The sequence below is a fragment of the Gadus macrocephalus genome, chromosome 5, assembly GCF_031168955.1.
Source record: "Gadus macrocephalus chromosome 5, ASM3116895v1".
Taxonomy (NCBI): domain Eukaryota; kingdom Metazoa; phylum Chordata; class Actinopteri; order Gadiformes; family Gadidae; genus Gadus; species Gadus macrocephalus.
Window position 1 is genome coordinate 6,700,310 of NC_082386.1, and position 19,025 is coordinate 6,719,334.

The following is a 19,025-nucleotide window of genomic DNA, read 5'->3' on the forward strand; positions in this document are numbered from 1 at the left end:
CCCACCGCATGCCAATGTCTTCCGTGAGATTTCACCTGTGTGTTCGGGAGAATGCATTTGTGTGTGCATTTGTGTGTGCATTTGTGTTCTGTGTGTGTGCGAGAGAGACTGCGCGTTGGAGTGTTTTTGTGTGTGTGTGGGTGTTCGGGTTTGTATGCGGTTGTGTGTGTGTCTGTTAATTTCATTATGTGTGTGTGTGTGTGTGTTAATTTGAATATGTACCTGTGGATGTGTGTGTGTGTTAATTTGATTGTGTGTGTGTGTGTGTGTGTGTGTGTGTGTGTGTGTGTGTGTGTGTGTGTGCAGGTGGGCGGGACTGCATGTCTGTTTGTGTGTCTGTGTATCTGAGTGTGTGTATTTCTGTGTTTCCAATGTGTCTCTTTGTGTGTGTGTTTTCGAGTGTGTGTGTGTGTGTGTTTGTTTCCAAGTGTGTGTGTGTGAGGAGTTCCTCATTTAGGCAGTGTATGCCGAGGTCCAGCACCAACGGAACGAGGCATTGACCTTTAGCGGCGGCGCCTGGCAATGCTAGCCCTATGTCTTTTGAATATTCTAATGCTTTTGTTGGGAGCGAAAGCAAAGAAATAAATATACATGAGGTGGCTTTGAACTGCTGTTATTTGAAGACATGCGATTACCATCCGTTTCATCGCTCGGTTAAAGCATTTCTTTACTCAACATAGTTAACAGGAGAGTCCTTTAAGTAATTCATATTCTGACGGGGAAAAAAAAATATTCAAACATTAGTTGACTTTGAACTCTGCAGTTATTTGTAGTTAACCGATTTCCATAGTTACAGCCCTAGCATGAGGCGATTTTTCGCTTAACTTAACTTGGTTGACACAAGATCAATTAAAGAAAATCCAATTCTTAACTTGACTTGGTGTTAATCCTGTGAAAGTGCTGGGAAATCAGCATTTTATACAACAGTGTAAAAGTCATAGTAGGGCTGAATTAACACTGATATATTACTCTTTTATGAAGTAGATAATATCACTGTATTCATTTCCATAACCTGGTTAAGTTACCCCATAGACAGTTGTTAATTAGATAATTATTAAACCACCAAAAAGGCACTTTCACTTTGAGATCCAGTAAAGTGCATGACCTCATGGGGTTAATTACTTTGAAAGATTAATATTTTATTTGTTAATTGGCTGACAGTCAATTACTGGTACAATCACCCCACTTACTGAATTCATGTCTTTGAAATCATTTCATACCTGTGTGTGTGTGTGTGTGTGTGTGTGTGTGTGTGTGTGAATGTGTGTGTGTGTGTGTGTGTTTAAACAAAGGGTGTGTGTATTAGGTTAACTCCAATGAATGGGTATGAGCACACACACATGTGTATGCGTGAATGTGAGCCAGAACAATGTTTCTTTTGACCAAACCAAAATAGAACCCAATTATCTTCCCTTCAAAACCCCACTTTTATTTCTCTGTGACTTGTTGCCAAATTATTTTCAGAATTGGCCCGAATTAATAATCATGAAACGAATACAGCTACTCAACTTAGTGTGTGTGTGTTCAAGATAAATTGATTCGATAGGCGAGTAGTTTTGCTATGATTTTTTAACTACCCCCCCCCCCCTCCACAGCACGCATCCGTTCCAAACCCTCCATCAACACCTTAGTGACTATAAATGCCCCCTTGACATGAATTAACAAACGGCTGAATGAAGAAAGGTATGAATGAATGGCTGAATCAATTAATTGGTGAAGTAATGAATGGCTGATTAAGTGAGCTAATAAATAAATGAATGGAGGAGTTAATAAATAATGGCTGAAGGGATGGACGAATGGCTGAAGGAATGACTGAATGAATCAGACCTGTGGCGTTGACGCAGGACGTCCCGTCGGGAGCCAGGACGAGGTCGCCGTCGCAGTAGCAGAGGGTGCCCGACTCCACCTTATGGCAGTCGCTGCTCTCACAGTGACTGCAGTTCTGCACAGGGCTGATGAGGACCTCCCCGTCCGCCTCCATACCTGCACACACATAGACACACACACACACAGGGACGCGCACGCATACACACACAGACAGGCACGCACACGCAGGGATGTGCACGCAGACACACAGGTAAAGAAACACACACACAGGCACGCAGACACACATGCACGCATACAAACATACACACAAACAGGCAGCATCACACACACACACACACACACGAGCAGACACATATACACACATGCACGCACACACAAGGGCAGACACGCGAATGCCATCAAACACAGAAAAAAGGCAAACATCAGAAACACAGTAATGCAGAAACACTCAAACTGATATGCACAAAAGCACCATACTAAGGTACATGGTACAGCAGGTCATATTGTTGGGGGAAAGTTAATTGAGTGGATAATGACTGGGATTTACCTCTGACCATTTATTTTTGTACGAGAGAGTGAGAGAGAGAGAGGGGAGAGAGGGGAGAGAGAGAGAGAGAGAGAGAGGGGAGAGAGAGAGAGAGAGAGAGAGAGAGAGAGAGAGAGAGAGAGAGAGAGAGAGCGAGCGAGAGAGCGAGTGAGAGAGCGAGAGCATCAAATAAAACATTAACGGTGCTCATCTGTACTAAAACCACAATATGGAATACTTTCGCAACTAAACACGAAGTGGCAATGAAAACAAGGGCAACCACCAGCCCCCCACCACAACCACCGTCCACATTAACCAAGTCAAAAAGCTTCTCGCTCTAATGCTTTAACGGCCACTTGTTAAGAAGGCTCTGCCAGAGTGTATGGGACCAAACTACTGCGGCAGTCCATCCAAAAGCCTCAGTGAACTGAATAGAATGGCCCGAGCCACCGGACTGTGTGCAAGTGTCGATTAGCATGCGGCGCAAGCATACTAGCTTTTAAACACTTTAAAGACACTTGAGAGATACCATTTTCTTTTTACATCTTTGCCATCCCCCTGAGCTCTGGGTGAACAATCCTCATACAACCTCTTCCTCTTCATCATCATCTTCTCTTCCGCCGCCTTTGTCATGTGACGGCGAGGCAAGCGGTGAACTCTAAATGCCACGTTCCCTCGAGATAAGGACACACACTTTTTACCACACTTTTCTGGCGACTGTTAGCGGGTTGCCTAAAAGAAAACCACTTAAAAATAATAATACAAATCCAAAGAAGACACACAGCAGGTGTGTGTGTGTTGTTTTTTATCCCACTACCTTTGAGAGCATCAAGGAACGTCTCTCCGTCTGGGCTGATGAAGGACGAGCCGTCTCCGCCGTCGTGCCTGGCGTTGTTGTCCACCGAGGTGTTGCCACCTGCACAGTTTGGAATCGACAGAAACACACGGGACTCAATGTCGATAAGACACTCTCCTTTGTTGAAATCCTATTTGGTGAAAGCCCCAAATGAATAGAAATGCCTGACAAAAATATCAGCCCATAGTGTCTTAGGACGGATCTATCAGTGTACTATATGGACCAGAAGAACACTACGATTCATGCCTTGAAGGACATTCTACAGAATATGACGTATAAACAACAGAAGTCTATAAAAGGTGGAACTAGGCTTAAAGAACCAAAATGTAGCAGTTGCTCAACCACAGAGTACCGAATACAGTCATTTATGTGGGTTTCTTGAAACGATAATTTTTTTTCACTATTGACCGTGAGCCAATGAGCTCATGCTAAATAGGACCTGACTGTCAGATCCACTTGGCTAGCACTGCGGCTGCTGCTGCTCCGTCCATCACTCTAATGTGGATGTTTATGAAGAACAAGCCGACCTTCGCAGGGCTGAAAGATGGCATCTTCGATTGCCAGCCTGAACTTGAGTGGGTTAGCCAAGTAAGCCAAAGTTATTCAAAATCTGATGTGTTGCAACCAGGGCTTTAAAGGGAAAGGCGGACAAGTTACCCTCTGCGCGGACTACTCGGAGGCAGCTGAACATATAATTGAGCCATCAGTGCACCACAGGTTGCCTAATAATAACAGAGCTAAAAGATAGTGCCACATTTTATCTGTGTGTTTGCAGACAAACTACAATCTCAATGTGTTGTTATTGGCACTCGTTTTGAATAAGCAACTCCTCGGGAACATATTGGAATTCTTTGGAAGTGATTAAAAGTGTTTTCCCCTCACATGAGCAGGAGCCATGGTTATGGTGACTCTGCAGGTCAGTGGAAGCAGCTAGCGGAGAGCGAGTGCTATGCCACCAACTCCCCCGCTGGACGCTGAACCATGAGTTTGGAATTAAACAACTCTCCTGAATCTAGGTAAGACAGGCGCCAAGTTACAGATGTCTCGGCTCATCCCTTTAAACAAAAGGAGCTTGTGGTGCTGCAAGACAATTCCACTTGTACCACGATTGTAAATTGAAGTGGCACGTCTCAGGTATTATTCGAACCCACAACTGGAATAATAACAAGCACGACTCAAATCTGAAACGGCAGTGAAGTCCGACACCTCGGAGAGCGTCTCCGGTGTGGTTCAAAAGGGGACCGCCCACCTCGGAAGCCCCCTCCACCGCCTCCGGAGATGCAGCCGCCGCCTCCGCCCCCGAACCCCCCGTGGGTCGGCCACAGCTTCTGACACGACTGGCCTCCGTGGCCCCCGAGCACCAGGGGTCTCCCGCCCTGACTGGCAGGGGCACTGTCGTTCCAGCCCCCGCCGCCGCCTGTCACCGAATACAAGACACGTTGGACATGACGCCGGTCCCCCCCCCCGGTGTGTGTGAGGAGATGATTGTGCGTGTGCGTGCATGTGTGTGTGTGTCTTTGTGAGTTGGTGTGAGTCTGTGTGTGTGTGTGTGTGTGTGTGTGTGTGTGTGTGTGCGTGCGTGTAGGTGTCTGTGTGTGTGCACACTACAGGCAAAGTTGAAAAAGGGAAAAAATTGTCAGGCACACATAGAGGCACACACACAACCGTTTTACTCTACAGCCATCAGGTGCGGCAAATTCTGGCGAAACACAGCTAAACTCTAATTCCCATGCATACAGGCAAGAGGAGATTAAAGCGACGGCTAATGAATTCAAAGCCAAGTCATTTCTCAAGTTCCTAAGTGCTGACCTAATCCATATTCACTGCCACTACCTACAGCCTCCCAGAGCCTGCTTTTAAAAAACACAAATACAACTAGGAATTTGAAATATGGCCAGCATTTCACTTCTTATTCACTCCGTTCTCCGTAAAAACTAAACCGTTGGACTTAAAAAGCGTCCACCGGGAGCTTAAACAATGCCCTCCTTTTCGGTGATTTTTTCTTTGGCTGACTAGTTGTTAGCTCCTTTGGTCCCATGAATAATGGAGACGGAGGGGTTTTGTTAAAGCATTTGAACCGGGAAGGATCTGGTGAAGCCAACCGCTCAGAAATCCGGCTAAATTTTGTAAAGTAGAAGGAGGCGGGGTGGAAAGGTGGTCTGAAGCCCACATTAACGCCACACACAAGCCATGGTGAGTGGGAAAATCAACAACAAAACCCGTGGGTGCTGCAGAGGTTTCAAGGTCTATGAGACTGATGCATCAGGACAGGACCTACCCAAAGCCCCATAGATGTGTTTGTAGGCAGCAGTCAGACTCTGACCCGGCGATATAGACACATGCCCGGGATGTCTCGGTCTGGGTATTATTAATATTGCGCGCTCTCTCTCTCTCTCTCTCTCTCTCTCTCTCTCTCTCTCTCTCTCTCTCTCTCTCTCTCTCTCTCTCTCTCTCTCTCTCTCTCTCTCTCTCAAACACTCATAAGCAACACACACAGAGGACACACAGACACACACTCAAAGTCAACCGTACCCGCGGCGTTGGACTTCCCGCTGCGCCCCGGTTGGCTGGGGTCATAGTCTATCTGCTCCATTTGGCTGTCTGATTGGCTGCTGTAGCCCCTGCCCCCTCCCCCAGCGGCGATGATGAGGGGGATGTACACGTCCCTGTTGACCTGGGGAAACGGGGAAGTCACACAATCTTTTGACCGGGGGATTTTTAGAGCCGACAACCTGCACGCAGCACCGCAACGATGCACAATGTAAACCGTCGGCAGGCTCATTACCTGCGCGACGTAGCCATCTTTGTTATAAGTGCACATGAATTATAGATCACAGCATTTGAACACTTTCAATTTTTGATGAGGCTATACATGCGCACTCGCAAAAACACACACACATAATGACACTGTGACACATGCACTTAATCAGTGCATATTGTTTGATCAGAGGGACCCCCACGTTTGCGTACTCAGAATTCCCTTCTTCAACCACAGGAAACGCCCGCCTCGGGCAAGGTCATGCTTCACTCGCTTTTTTTTTTGCTTTTCTCGTTCCACAAGGCGCCACGCGTTGCTTTTTGGGGGACTTGGTCAGGTGTCTCCCAGGGCTACGACGCTGTGTTGCTGACAACAAGGGCCGACACACATTTACGTCCACCTGTTGGGGAGCTCATTAGGAGGCTGGGGCTGCGCCGGGCGGTGGAGCAGCCCCAGCCCTCAGGCTACTGGAACACAGCGGGCTGCTCCATCACACAGACCTCCACCCAGTCGTGGTCAGCTAAACAAGCCCGTTTGATGGCGAGCACTGTTTGGTTGATAGAAAAACGGTTCGATGATTTGTTGTAGTAAAGTTGTTGTCGTTTCAGTCCTTTACAAAGGGACCATTTCCATTCTTTACACATGGCAATATCAACCGAGGCACAGTGACAGGGTCGTTTTGCCACCCAAAATAACAAAGTGGATGTTATTTCAAAGTTCAGTGCAAAGTTTCAGCCTTGTCCTTTCCTGTCTTTCCCTTGGTGTGTTTTTTATGCCGCACTTGTATTTTACAACCCAGGGGGTCAATGCGACGCCGCTGAATTGTGGGCGCAATCGCCGCCACGTTCCTCCGTTCATTTCTTCATTGGCCGTGTAAACGGCACCAATTAAAAGCGCCCCCCGAGCGTCTGAGCGCCTAATTTCAATCGGCCCATTGTTGCCATTGTTGGTCAGATAATGAGGCAGGATTATTATTATTACTACATTGTGCTCCTGCCCTTCGGGGTCTATCCTGATTCTTAAGTTTGCAGTACACAATGCGCGCGGGGCCTCAGCGGGGCGCTGATTCATATCCAGATATGGGCAGAGCCTTTATGGTATAAAAAACCAATTGGATTGAGGTTCTTGGGAACTGAGTGAAAACTAACGGAGCACAGCTTTCCTTGCAGATTTCTGTTGTTCTCTGGACATCGTTATTCTGTGTACTTTTGAGAGAGAACGTTTTCATTGCTCCGTCGATAAATAAGCAGGCCTTGGGCGTCGCCATTGTTTTCTTCTGCTTGCTTCGTCGTGAACCAGACGTCTCTCTAAAGCGGATTCATTGGGTCATATTGCATGTTGGGAGAAGGCTTTCAACAGGATTCGAGGACGGACTCATCTTCAGAGAGGAACAGAATGTGAACTCGCAAGATCAGGAGGGTCCGAGGACTGACGGACATGCTGCTCACCTTAAAGACGTAGGTGGCTCCGCCCCCTCCCCCTCCGCCCCACTTGACCTGGGACTTGTTGACCAGCGGGGAGCTCTGCTCAGCGCAGATCCTACTGGGCACCATGTTGGACTGGAAACAGAGAGAGGGAGACAAGGAGATAGGGGGAGAGAGGGAGAGAGGGAGAGAGGGAGAGACAGAGACAGAGACAGAGAGAGAGGGAGAGAGAGAGAGAGAGAGAGAGAGAGAGAGAAGTCAGAGAAACAGAGAGAGTGAGAAAGAGGGACATTAGAAGGGAGAGGAGAGACAGAGAGATGAGATGAGAGAGAGAGAGAGCTGTCAGATTAGCAGGCTAAGAGATTAGCCCCCTTGCGAACCACCACCACCACCACCACCTCTGAGCTATAACACGTTGCTCTCCAGAGTGACAGATCACAGCAGTGACATGCTCCCACGGCTGCATTAAAAAGACAATATATGTATTCATGCACACACACACACACACACACGGACACAGACATGCACACACACACACACACACACACACACACACACGCGCGCGCGCACATCACCTATGCACGATCACTGACACATTGTACGTCTGGCCAGAGGCTCTTGACAGTCGGGGGGATGAAAAGAAGCAGTACATTAGTGGGTTTGATTGACGGGTGAGTGAGAAGGTAATGAAGGTTCCCACCCTACACACACACACATTTTAAAAGTCAGTGTGTGCACCCTTGTGTGCATGAATCTGTATGTGTGTGTGGGTATATATGCCACACATAGACACACACCATACGCAGGCACGCAGGCGCAGGCACAGGCCCACACACACACACACACACACACACACACACACACACACACACACACACACACACACACACACACACACACACACACACACACACACACACACACACACACACACACAGAGACATGCCGGGCAGAGTGAGTGAGTGCCTTTGTAGGGACAAGACAAGCACCATCTCTCTCCCTCCCTCCCCCATGGGACGACTGGGAGGTGTGTGAGGCAGAGAATGTGTTCAACGGAACAAATCACTTTTCCCCTTCCCTGGAGAGCCCCAGGCAATCCCCCCCCCCCCCCTCTCTCCGCCTCCCTCAAACCATGCTAGAGGGTTGAGGAGGAGGAGGCCCCCGTTAAACGACTCCAGTGGCCCCACGGAGCCACGGGGCCTGCTCTCTCTTCGTGCACTATGCTCACTTCTAGACACACCGCGTTACAAAGTAATAACTCAATGACAAACGGCCCCCTGAATAACAGCGGCCTTCTGTCTGATAAACGAACGGGGGAACCGAAAAACAACCTGCGCCCAAAACACAAACACAACAAAACAATCCCAATTTAAATGAAATCAATCATCCAGACAATTGGAAGGAAGAACCGTTCCCCGGTGCTTTTCCTCCTCTCCATTTCGTTTGTTGAAAAATAAGTAGTTTACTACAATAAATGTCCAATAAACTTCTGAAAGCGGCCTACCATCTATGTACACCTCACACATTCTGACACATTTGGTTTATTTGCATATATTTGCATACACGACCATGATGGGTTTGAGCTGCTTGTAATTTCAAAAGATACCTCTAACGTGTGCGGCTTGGATATCAGCCCCGACACAAAAAGAAAATAGGCTCCTATTCAGCACGTCTCTTTTATATCCTTTCTGTAGACAGGGTCTAAGAAAAACTGTTCAGTTTCAACTTTCTCAACTGCATAACAATTCAATATTCAATATTAAATATCGCAACGAACATTACACTTCAAACTTTTTTTGTTGCCCCCCGCCACGGTTAGCGGCCTGTGTGTGTGTGTTGAACCTCAGGTTCAAATGATGGATGTAAGCACTTCTGATGGCGCCTCTGAGCCCACAGAAAGGGGACGGGAGAACACGTGTTGCAGTGAACACAGTGATCTGCCGGGGGGGGGGGGGGAGAGAGCAAGTGGCGGGTCAAGAGCTGTTTGTGACGGGGCCAGCCCCGACCATTATAGCCAGACATGACCCCCCCCCCCCACGGACGGACCCAGGACATGCCCACTAAGTGGAGGTGAAAGAGAAAAGGCGTATAAAAATGTCAACAGGCAACATGGTGTCATCGAGAGGTCATTGAGAAACATTGGCAGGGAAGGAGGAAGGAAAACATGAAATCCTTCCGTGAGGAAAATTGGATCCGAACTATGGGTTTGTTTTGTTGAATTTGAGGCTTCCTAGTTGGGTTACCATCGGACTATGAAGGATGGGGCTATTTCAGTAGGAAGCATAGAAATCATGTTTCTTTATATAATTCGAGGACACATCGGGCAGTTGTTAAAGTAATGATTTACCATAAAAGGGATTTAATGGAGGGAATGTCACAATTCCACTCATGTTGTTCGGATGCTGTGTTTCTAAGGGTGGGAAAAAAAAAGTTAATTCTTTCCTAGACTGTATGTAGAGGAAAAATAGATTGGGCCCCTTAATCCTTGACTGCCCTCCCATGTTTTCTAAAAGTGTAATCATTCTGTTTTAAGCGTTAAAATTGTGTTATGTGCAGAATTCCATGCCTCTCAATGATAATCAAGCGACCAAAAACTTGTAATGTAATAACTTAAACTAAACCAAACCAGAACACTTCAATTACACTTTACAATAAGGGTACATTAACACAGCATTGCTGTGTTTTCGTTTGTTTTTTGTTTGGACATGGCCCTGTCCTTTGTAATGCTGCTGCTATGTGCCCTCAATTGCCCCCTGGGGACAAATAAAGTTTTTTTGAATTTGAAAATTAATTAACCATTAAGTTACATTAGTTAATGGTTTAATAAGCATCAAGGTACAGTTAATTAACCGTCTAGTAATAATTGACTAACAGTGTTTAATAATGGTATCCATCTTAAATTAGGTATTATTGTTTGAATTATCTAATGGGATTAGAATTAACCCACTACTAAGGATTGGAGATGGTATGCAAGTGCAAACCCTAACTTTAAGAAGAACTGAACCCCAAAACAAAAACGTACCCTGCCTTATCCACTATACCCCCTTGTCCTAACGTGTAGTACTAGATTAACTCATGGTTAATGAACGGTTAATTAAAGTCTCATTATTGTAAATTGTGAACCAACACACCACACCCAACCACAGTACAGTGAAGCCACTCACATTGGGACAGGCGCTCTCTCCCTTCTGTCCCACCAGGATGTGGAGCAGCTCTCCCTTCTGCAGCCGGAAGTCCGCCGTGATGTAGACGCCGTGTGAACCGGTCACGGCCAGCACGCTGCGCCCGCCCGCCGCCCCGTACGCCGTGATCCTGGTGTGGGGGGGGTAACTCTCGGTCAGCAGCAGAAGAGTGTGGTCAACTGAAGCTACATACTGTACACTCGTTAGCAGTATTGCCATTTATATTGTTTTTAGTGTAAAAAATGCAATAGTCGAAAGTCAAATAGATGACTTATGCAGATAGTGATTATAGAATGTAGAAAGCATTCTGATTGGCTGAGGATATAGCTAATTGAGGCACAGTGACTGAGCAGCGTTATGAATAGAGTTGTTAGATAACACAATTTGGCCAAAATATGACTCGGGATGAGTCTGACGAATGTACAAAGCCTATATACAGAAGCATCATGGCAGAAGCACCACAGTTGTCACTCAGAACAACCATTATGGGTCTGTTCTTTTTATGTACCAGGGCACGGCTAGTAGACTGTTCACTACTTGAGTCTCCTAGGTGAAGCCTTTGTGGGTGTCTGTATGTCATCATATGCTAAAATATGGTGTCTTGTAATTGCAAATGTTAAAATTTTTAGTGTTTGACTAATATATATAAACATATATAAAACTACATTCCTCACAAATTATTGTTTCCTGTCTGGGATTAATAAAATCTAATCCATCTCATTTCCTACGGAGAAACATAAAAAACATTAATATCTTACCATTCGCTCTCTTAGACGAATGGATGTATTAGATTTACAAAGAGAGGAAAAGAAGGGCTGATAAAGAGGATAATTAACCTAATGATGCAGTAAATCTCTTTCTGAGTTAGATTCAGACCGTGCTTTTTGTATTTGTCCTTTTGCCCTTAAAAGATAAATAGCAGGAGCCAAACTTTAAACTACTTTGACCAACTGAAGAAATTCCACATTCAGTTTGGGAGTTTATCGCACTTAACCTATGGCCGATAGAAGGGAAGAATTACTTGGATTGTAATTCGTCGCCCGAACAAACGCCGTCATTCCTCCTGCAATTTTCTCAGAGACGGATGTCCTCCCCAATCCATTTAATACACACGTAATGGGTTTTAGCCATATCTTCACACATACACACACACACACACACACACAAACACACACAAAGACACAACACACACTGAAACGTGCTTCATGAGCCACAAATGCATGTGTACACTGCTACATTCGCCCCCTCAAATATGTCCAATGAGACTTGACTTGCTGGTAAAAAGCTAAAAAGAAAAAAGTTGTATTGTATTGGATTTATATATAATTTCTCTCCTCCACTTGGCTGTTGGGGATGAGACAGAGAGAGTGAGAGTGAGAGTGAGGGAGAGGAGAGTGAGAGAGGGACAGAGAGAGAGAGAGTGAGGAGAGCGAGAGAGAGAGAGAGAGAGGAGAGTGAGGGAGAGTAAGAAAAAGCCCTATAGCTTGTCACTGCTTTTCGCTAGCTCAGCTGTTTGGCTAATGACTTCTTGGAGGGGCAGACGGCTTGGTCCTCCCTGTCTGTACCCGTCTGTGGACATCTTCTACTGACCCCGCCAGCCCGCGTGGGGGTGGCAGTCCTATTTGTGTAGAGCATGCATCTACAGCCCCATCTTTTAGCCAACGACCTTTTTAGCATATCACATTATGTGAAATGTGTTTGCGTGGGTTTTTCCATCTCAGTGTGCGATTATGTGTGTCCGTCTCCCACTGACTCTGTTTTTGTTCAGCGATATATTTTCGTAACCGGCTTTGTAATGTTTAATGAGTTCGAAATGAGGTTTGGCCTGTTTGCCCGTGTCCATTCCGGTGTCTTTGTAATCATTTGAAAGCAGTGCTTAAGGAATTATTTGAAATAATCCTCTCACAAATTATTATTAATAGTAATAGTAAAAGTAGTAAAATAGTAGAAATCATAATAATACGAACTGTAGAATTATTCATTTAGGTGATATAAAACAATGATTGCTATTTATTCATTTAACATGATTTCTACTGAAAGGCCAATTAACCTTTAGTAAGAAGCACTAATGGATATGCATCTTGCTCAAGGATGCTAAGAGGTAAACCAAGACCAAACCACTACCTTCGGTCTTTGAGTCCAACACCCTGGCCCTTTCACACTATCCTACCCCCAGAAACCATTGCATTTCATCCACAAGCTGGTCCATTTCATCGTATCGATCTATGCTTAGCAGCCACACCTCGACTTAAACTACTATCGATTTTTATGTCGGAGTGCATTTATTTATTTTTAGCAGCAAACTTAAAGCATCCACATCCAAATGGGGTAACGCTGCTCAGCGAAATGATGATGAATGTTAGCGTCATCGTCTATATTTTATCTATATATTATTATATATTTTTTTCGAGAATTCTGGCCGCCATCAGAGTGGCCTTTGCTCTGCTCTGTGGGAAACTGATTAGGGTAATTCTCCCTCTCCACTCAATGCGTCGCCAGGTTATGCCCAATGACGGAGAATGTATAGATATGAGAGGCGATATTAATGTTACTAAGCATGTAGCATGCGCCTCAACATGTATTTCCCACTTGTTTGCTACGTACATATACCCGATACCTGTGTGTGTGAGTGTGAGTGTGTGTGTGTGTGCGTGCGTTTGTATGTGTGTGTGTATGCGTGTGTCCTTATAAAAGGGTAGGGATGAAGGGCCATCTAATAACATTGTAATCGTGTTATGGGAAAGGGCACTTGTGCATTCCCGTCCCTGGATAATTCAACTATGGCTGCGGCTGAACTATGCATTGTTGAAATAAGTATATAACCCAATGTCGATCTATATGTATATTTGTCTTCATGTGTTTGTCTATTTGTATATTTGTTTGCGATGTCGTTCTAAAGGTGTGTTTGTCATTCCTGCATTTACTGCACACACTGGGTATTTTCTGTAATCTTACACAGCATGCCATTTCTTTGATTTGTTGTATTTATCAATTTGCACTGTCCCTTCTCTCCAATAAGCACACGACAACGTTGGTGCCATGTTGGGAATACCGGCCTTCGGAGTTTGTGTTTTTGTTGCTAGCCAATGCATTTAAAGATGAGGATGAAGAGGAGGAGGAGAAGGAAGAAGAGGATCTAATTTCTAAATTACTTTGCTTCAACATAAAAAGTGAACAGACATGAAAGCCCTTCAGTTGGCACCGATAGAACGCTACCAGCCCCGGATCTCTAAAACATTTATCCCCTTTTGATTCGTCTCATCACTCAGCTCGCTCTCCGGCATTTTTAATACGAGACGAGATGAATACCATCAAATAAAGAGTCTCAATAACTCTGAGGGAAGACGTCAAACCTCCTCGATGTTTAATGTTTACAATAATAATGCTTAATCAGCCCTTTTCACATCACCACAAACCCCTTCTGGTCTCTACTTCCTCCTTGACAGATTTCCAATAGACCTTGGCGAGGTCAGGGCAATTAAATATTGATCTAATATGGGGCGGGTTTAATACGATGACTGCATAGAGCAGCAGCCAATGGGGGGCGCCGTTGAGGTATTTTTCATAAACAATCAAGATGGCTGCCGCTGACCCGTCCCCTTTTTATTGATCTGAGCGGCAGTAGGTCCGTCCAATTTTGGTCTGCCCGCTGATTCCGCCCCTTTGAAATCAACAATGAACCGAAAGGCTCCATACTGAAACGCATTTGCGAATAACCCCCGGGGGTGCATCGACGCGTGAGCGACATCGGAATGATGAAGTGCAGTATCCTTTCCCCATGATCATAACACTTCCTCCTTACTCGCTTTATCGCTAAACACAAATAAACATTTTCCAAATAAACTCATTTGCAATTAAGCCACGTCACTACTGACTACCCCAAGCCCCTGATTTTCTTCTCCACTCCTTTTCGTCCTACCTGTAGGTGCCGGTCTCGGGGACCCGCCACATCTGGACGCCTTTGAAGGGGCCCCTGGTGCCCAGGGTGATGTTGACGTTGGTGTAGCGGTAGGAGTTGCTGCACTGGCTGGGGGTCGGGCCCTCTGGGCCAGAGGCCCCGCAGGTGTGGAAGATCCACTTTTTGGCTGTGTGAGGGATAGAGCAGAACAGTGTGAGGGATAGAGCAGGCATTGGTGAGGGATAGAGCAGGACATGGTGAGGGATAGAGCAGGACATGGTGAGGGATAGAGCAGAACGTGGTGAGGGATAGAGCAGGTAGTGTGAGGGATAGAGCAGGCATGGTGAGGGATAGAGCAGGCCAGTGTGAGGGATAGAGCAGGCCAGTGTGAGGGATAGAGCAGGACAGTGTGAGGGATAGAGCAGGGCATGGTGAGGGATAGAGCAGAACGTGGTGAGGGATAGAGCAGGTAGTGTGAGGGATAGAGCAGGCATGGTGAGGGATAGAGCAGGCCAGTGTGAGGGATAGAGCAGGACAGTGTGAGGGATAGAGCAGGGCATGGTGAGGGATAGAGCAGAACGTGGTGAGGGATAGAGCAGGGCATGGTGAGGGATGGAGCAGAACATGGGGAGGGATAGAACAGGACATGGGGAGGGATAGAGCACAATATGTTGAGGGATAGAACATGACGCTATGGTACACACGTATGTCATCAAAAGCCGTCTTGGTTCAACATTTACCCAAATAGGTTTGAGATCCCAGGCAATCAACTTTGTACTAAATTGTTAGCATCTTATCATGCAAACCTGCAATCATTCGGCCACATATACACGCACGCACGCGTGCACGCCTGCACACACATAATGAGATACCGGTGCGTGCCTGTGTCACTTTGCATCATAAACTGAAATACCCAAATGCCTCCTTTTTAAAGACAGACAGATAAAAGACAGCCCTGCGTTGCTAAAGCATTATGTTTGAGCCTGTTTATTTTCCCCCTCACCAATCCGTGGCGCTCCACTTTCATGTAAATAAAGCCTCAGAATTCGTGGGGGGGAGGGGGGGGGCTGTGAACAAACATATCTGTGCACAGCTGGAGGTCTGACGCACACAGCCCCCTAAACCACAACCCCCCCCCCCCCCCCAGATTCAAACTTAATAAATAAATAAACAGCCAAAGAAAGTGAGGAGATCACAGGTGACAAACATTCCTCCTCATTCCCAATGTAATCCCACGTGTAGCCGCTAATTGACATTCAATCCCCCGCAATTAACGTGAGATTAGTCTTGTCAGACTGTCTGTTTGCGCGTGTGCGTGTGTGTGTCTGTGTCCGCGATCGTGTCTTTGTGTGTGTGCATCGTCAGGGGAACACGGCTCCGCTCTATCTCCGCCCTCCCTCCCTGTGTCCCCTACCCTCCCTGCCTCCCTCTCTCCCCAAAACAATGCTTAGTAAAAGATGGATGCTTTTGCGGTGATGCTCATCATGTAGTCGAGTCCAAGGTTTAGTGGAGCTTGTCTAACACCGGGTAAAGTCAAAGTCATTACGAAAGCCGAGCAACTTCCAGCTGCAACGGTTCCCTGACTGCATCTGCATTGTCTTCTATGACAATTACATCTTGCCCACTTGCAGTCGGCCACGAATGACAACGATAAATCCTCTTCAGCCATTATTAGTGCAAAAAGCCTTCTATGCCGATGTAACAAGGTCCATGCCGCACTCCGCCTCGGTGGCTTTTCTGGGCTCCTCCAGACAAGGACACAGGTTGGTGATGTTTAATTGTACGGTTGGCAGATAATGATACATGACCTGGTGCTCCATGTTGCCATGCAGGAGAACTCCCTCTGAGTGTGTGGTTGGTGATGGCTGGTCTAACCTGTGCACACTGAATGCTCAATGAGTAACAGGTGTGCAGCCTGTGTGTCCATCAGTCTGACTCTAAGCCAGGTGAGGGTTAGGGTCCACACACATGCCGGTTTTATTTAGAAGATATTCGAGGCTCAGAGGGACCAAACCTTGACTGGCATTTGGTCGAGGCTCGCGTGATATGACCCTGCCAAGTAAAACAGAAGTGGCTGATGTCTGACTGAAAACAGGATGGCTAGAGAAGGAAAAATGTTCAGCTCTGGAAAGAAAATGGTCAGTATAACACAGTATATAGGGGGATGAATCGAATGGCCACAGTATATAACAGTTGCGATTCGATATGTAGTTCACTTGGGTAAGGCGATTTAATGTCTGTCTGGAGCCTTTCCAAACTGAGCACGCCAAAACAAACAGAAAAGCAGGCAAAGAAAGAAAATGCTTCTTTTGGTTCACCCAGCTCCAAGCAGCATGCTCCTTCAAAATGGTTATAGATGGCCAGTACAAGATGTGGCAGATAAGGTAGCCATGGAAACCAGAATAAAAGATACCACTAATGCTAGGATTGGCATTATCAATTTTTAAACCCAATTACTTTCTTTGATAAATATCGGAAGAGGACGCCTCAAATCCTTCAAGTGTTGCATTACAAGATTTGGATTAATCCTGATTTCAATATCGCGGGTTTATTATAACCTTGACGATCACATCATTTCACTTTGTTTGAAAGAGTAAAGACCGTGTATGTATCTGAGAAACACTTTTCGGTATATAAACAGCTGAAGCTTGTCTCTGCCAAACAACAACCACCGTGCCAATTGTGGGACAACATTCAAGTACTTTGTTTAGTATAAGTATGGTGGTCAATAGAAAGCCCCTCAAGTGATGGTTTGCTAAAATAGCACTTTACAATTCTAACAACATGTGCTGTTACAATGTGTGTCCATTGCTCCGTCCAAGCATTACAATAATACCCACATGTGGCTCCTCTGGCTTTAAAACTAACAAGATCACAGGACCAAACTCAAAACACAACCAAAATGCTTTGAGGCAGATGCTTTGACTGCAAAATCCTTAAGCCTTATTGTGCTGTTGTGCTGTGGCATAGTATTATTATGGATGTTCAGTCGGTTTCCGTTCAAATTGGGTCTTGTTGGTCTCTTTTGACTCGTAGTAGTAGCATACCCACTGAAACCCGCAATTGGCACTCGTGTTCAAACTTCGAATTTCTACAATATTAATTTCAATAGCTGGCAAACACAACCCACGCACAGAGTCGAGAAGATATGGGCATCCCTGATGCAGATTCAGATGTTCGACATTATTATGACATCTGGAGCGAGACTGCACAGCGGCAGAGACAGAAACGAGAAAGTGCAAGGGGCCAAGTTATGCAATGTTTCCGATTTTGTAACGGATGTATTCTTAGTAAAGAACTTAAGTGCAAGATGGAGGTTTAACATGAACATTTCAACAAATGTATTTCTACAGTGGGCAATCTACCAGACACATTTGAATTTAAACTTTGTCTGACAATGTTGTTGTCTGACAGGATGTTTCTGCTCGTCTTGACACTGGCTATGGATGAAGATTTGGCCGAGGAGTGATACCATGCCAAGCCATGCTGTCATTCTAGTGACCTGTCCTCTAGATCCCAGATGAATGCTCCGCCATATCACATTTGCTGTGGTTCCGCTAATGGGTTGTTTCCAGTTGAGATCCTTCCCATGTAAAGTGCATCGCAAGATCCCCACCCCGAGCCACATGATTGGTTAAAATCCACTTCCTGTTCACCCAGATCCGAGCTTGTCTGCCTATCACATTTGGGATATTCATCTAAACTCAGATTTGTGCGACCAATTCGTCCCAAATTCCCCATGCATCTAGGCCTATTGTGGAAGGCTCAGCCTCACGACAACCAAGCACATGGAGCCCCAGAGCAACACGCGTTCGTCATACTCACCCTAGTTTACTCCTCATGTATTTCTTACATCTCGTTCAGAGACAGTTGTTCTCCATGGGCTGCCCATTAGAGCAATTGATCAAGGCCAGGACAGTGCACAGACGAACGGATTCACCCGCTGAACGGGAGCCGTATGGACCCATCAGGCCACAATTAATTACACTCTCTGTTTTAGCGGGGTTCCACTTATCAGTCCCCTATCAGTGTCCTTCCTACTGACTATAACCCCCCCCAACACACACACACACACACACACACACACACACACATACACACACACACACACACGTTCAGAAAGCAACAGCGGATTGTCGACGGATTGACGCCGGATTGACGCCGGACCACCACTTGTGAAACATGTGAACAATGCGGCGCCGACACGCGCTCTGACGCTCCCCTGTGGTCATTAGCGTTGCCTTAATGGCCGAGGAGGATTCTAATCCATGGAGATCTGTGGGAGCAGTAAACAGACATCTGCTGTCAATTACTTTTGAGAGCCAATCGGATCGCCTCAATCACCGGCCCTTCTGTCTTTTGATTTGATTGCAATTACCCCCCCCCCCGCCCCCACAAAAAAAACAATAAAGACATAAATTGGAACTTTGATTTGTTTATGCTCTTTTATTAGGTTGCATCAGGAATTTGTAAGAAGAAGTCGATCACCTGAATAGCAAGCACTTCATTCTGCATTCAAAGGACTGCCTTCCATAACTTTGTGGACCTTACTCT

At 46.0% G+C, this 19,025-nt stretch overlaps 1 protein-coding gene across 1 annotated transcript in view; it reads right to left on the reverse strand.

Moving 5' to 3' along the window:
• alk (ALK receptor tyrosine kinase) overlaps window positions 1–19,025 on the reverse strand; it is a 294,090-nt gene that overhangs the window by 19,017 nt on the left and 256,048 nt on the right. The window contains exons 12-18 of the mRNA XM_060051906.1: window positions 14,493–14,658; window positions 10,556–10,703; window positions 7,416–7,526; window positions 5,742–5,883; window positions 4,459–4,626; window positions 3,171–3,269; window positions 1,828–1,983 (exon numbers count right to left, since the gene is read on the reverse strand). Of these exons, the coding sequence (XP_059907889.1) occupies window positions 1,828–1,983; window positions 3,171–3,269; window positions 4,459–4,626; window positions 5,742–5,883; window positions 7,416–7,526; window positions 10,556–10,703; window positions 14,493–14,658 (990 nt within the window). The remainder of the gene's footprint in view (window positions 1–1,827; window positions 1,984–3,170; window positions 3,270–4,458; window positions 4,627–5,741; window positions 5,884–7,415; window positions 7,527–10,555; window positions 10,704–14,492; window positions 14,659–19,025) is intronic.